Genomic DNA, 1,501 nt, shown 5'->3' with positions numbered 1-1,501 from the left:
GGCAGCAGAGTCCCAGGGACACAGCTCTGTGCAGCCATGGCAGTGTCCCAGAGCAGGGACCTGCACACTCTGGCAAACCCTGTGGGGCTGCACCGCAGCCACAACTGCAGAGCTGGGCCAGGCACGCCTCGACCCACTGCAGGCACGGAGAAATAGTCAGGACTGTTCCGGGGGAGCAGCTGCCTGCAAACCCTGGGTGCAGGCAGCAGCCCCGCTGCAGGCAGGGCAGCACCAAGCCAGCACAGACAGCATAAAGTGGTGGGGGGGTGAGACGCCCCAGCTCTGGGCTCAAAGAGGGGTGCAGACGGGATGGATGTGCTGCCCAGGACAGGGTGCAGCCTGGGCTGAGCTGGAGCTGCCCCTGTGCTCCCAGAGGGGATGGAGGAGGCTGGGCAGCAGAAGTGCAGGCAGCTCCACTGCAAGAACCCAAACAGGCAGGGCCAAGGCACAGACCCAACAGCCAAAAACACAACTGAAAGAGCAAAGGAAGGAGCATGGGCTGGGCTGGAACAGGGGGCGAGGAGTAAGGGGGCCCTGCTGCAGCCAGGGCTGGCAGGGACAGCAGAGGCCACGGGAAGGAGGGGCTGATGGACTGGGGAGTTTGGGGCCTGTGAACCTGCAGGTCTGGCACCAGTAAACCCATGGGCAGCAAATAAGCTTTGTACTGCGGATGCCTGCAGGTGAACACAGCCCGAGGCAGGCAGGGTGCTGGGGAAGCGTGGGGATGATGCTGTGCTACTGCCCCGGGACTGACCCTGTGGGGATACCAGGCTGGGAGCTGCTCTTCCCGAGAAGGTAGACACATGTCCCCCTGATGTATAGGGGTCTGGGGGAGATGGGTACCAGCTCCCCAGGCTGGCCCAACCCAAAGGAGCTGGACCCCCTCCCACCCCCAGGCTCACAGGGCAGTGAGCTGTGCCTTGGCCAGGGGAAGACAGAGCCCAGCATCCTCCTGGGGACCCTCCAAGGTCCCCCAGAGCAGAGGGACAGCCCCAGAGAGATGGACACTGTTCCCAGGCACTTGGGGGCACACAGTGACCCAAGCCTGCAGTGACACCTGGGCAATGCCTCTGTGCTCCCAGCCCCACTCACCCCACAGACAGGTACAGGACATGGCAACACACCACCCCCTCCCAGGGACCCCCAGGCAAGAGCCACCCCAGCACGCTGGGGCTGTGGCCCAGCCATGGACACACAGCCCGAGCTCAGCTGCAACCATTCATTGAGGGATGGGACAGGGGGACACTGTGGGCAGCGCCCCACTTCCCCCCGCAGTCACACCACAAACTTGGTCTTGGTGAGGGACCCGCTCTTGGTGGCTGTGTCCGCGTGGGCCTGGTACCCGATGGCCACCTTCTGCGACAGGCCCAGGTGCTCCTTGTAGACACGCCTGGAAAAGGGAAGGGGTTGCATGAACATGGCAGCATCACTTCTCCCTGCCCAGGGACCCCATTCCCCCAAACCCAGCCCCACCCAGCCCCCCCAAAGCAGCATTACCCGA

The 1,501-nt window shown here is 64.0% G+C and overlaps 1 protein-coding gene across 1 annotated transcript in view; it reads right to left on the bottom strand.

Moving 5' to 3' along the window:
• Positions 1–1,275: 1,275 nt before the first annotated feature.
• LOC104461736 (eukaryotic translation initiation factor 4E-1A-like) overlaps positions 1,276–1,501 on the bottom strand; it is a gene marked incomplete at its 5' end in the record, with an annotated part of 1,154 nt that continues 928 nt past the window's right edge. The window contains one exon of the mRNA XM_010073427.1: positions 1,276–1,390. Coding sequence (XP_010071729.1) covers positions 1,276–1,390 — 115 coding nt within the window. The remainder of the gene's footprint in view (positions 1,391–1,501) is intronic.

This window comes from Pterocles gutturalis, unplaced genomic scaffold, assembly GCF_000699245.1.
Source record: "Pterocles gutturalis isolate BGI_N339 unplaced genomic scaffold, ASM69924v1 scaffold24296, whole genome shotgun sequence".
Taxonomy (NCBI): Eukaryota; Metazoa; Chordata; class Aves; order Pterocliformes; family Pteroclidae; genus Pterocles; species Pterocles gutturalis.
This window is presented reverse-complemented; position numbering and strand designations above follow the sequence as displayed.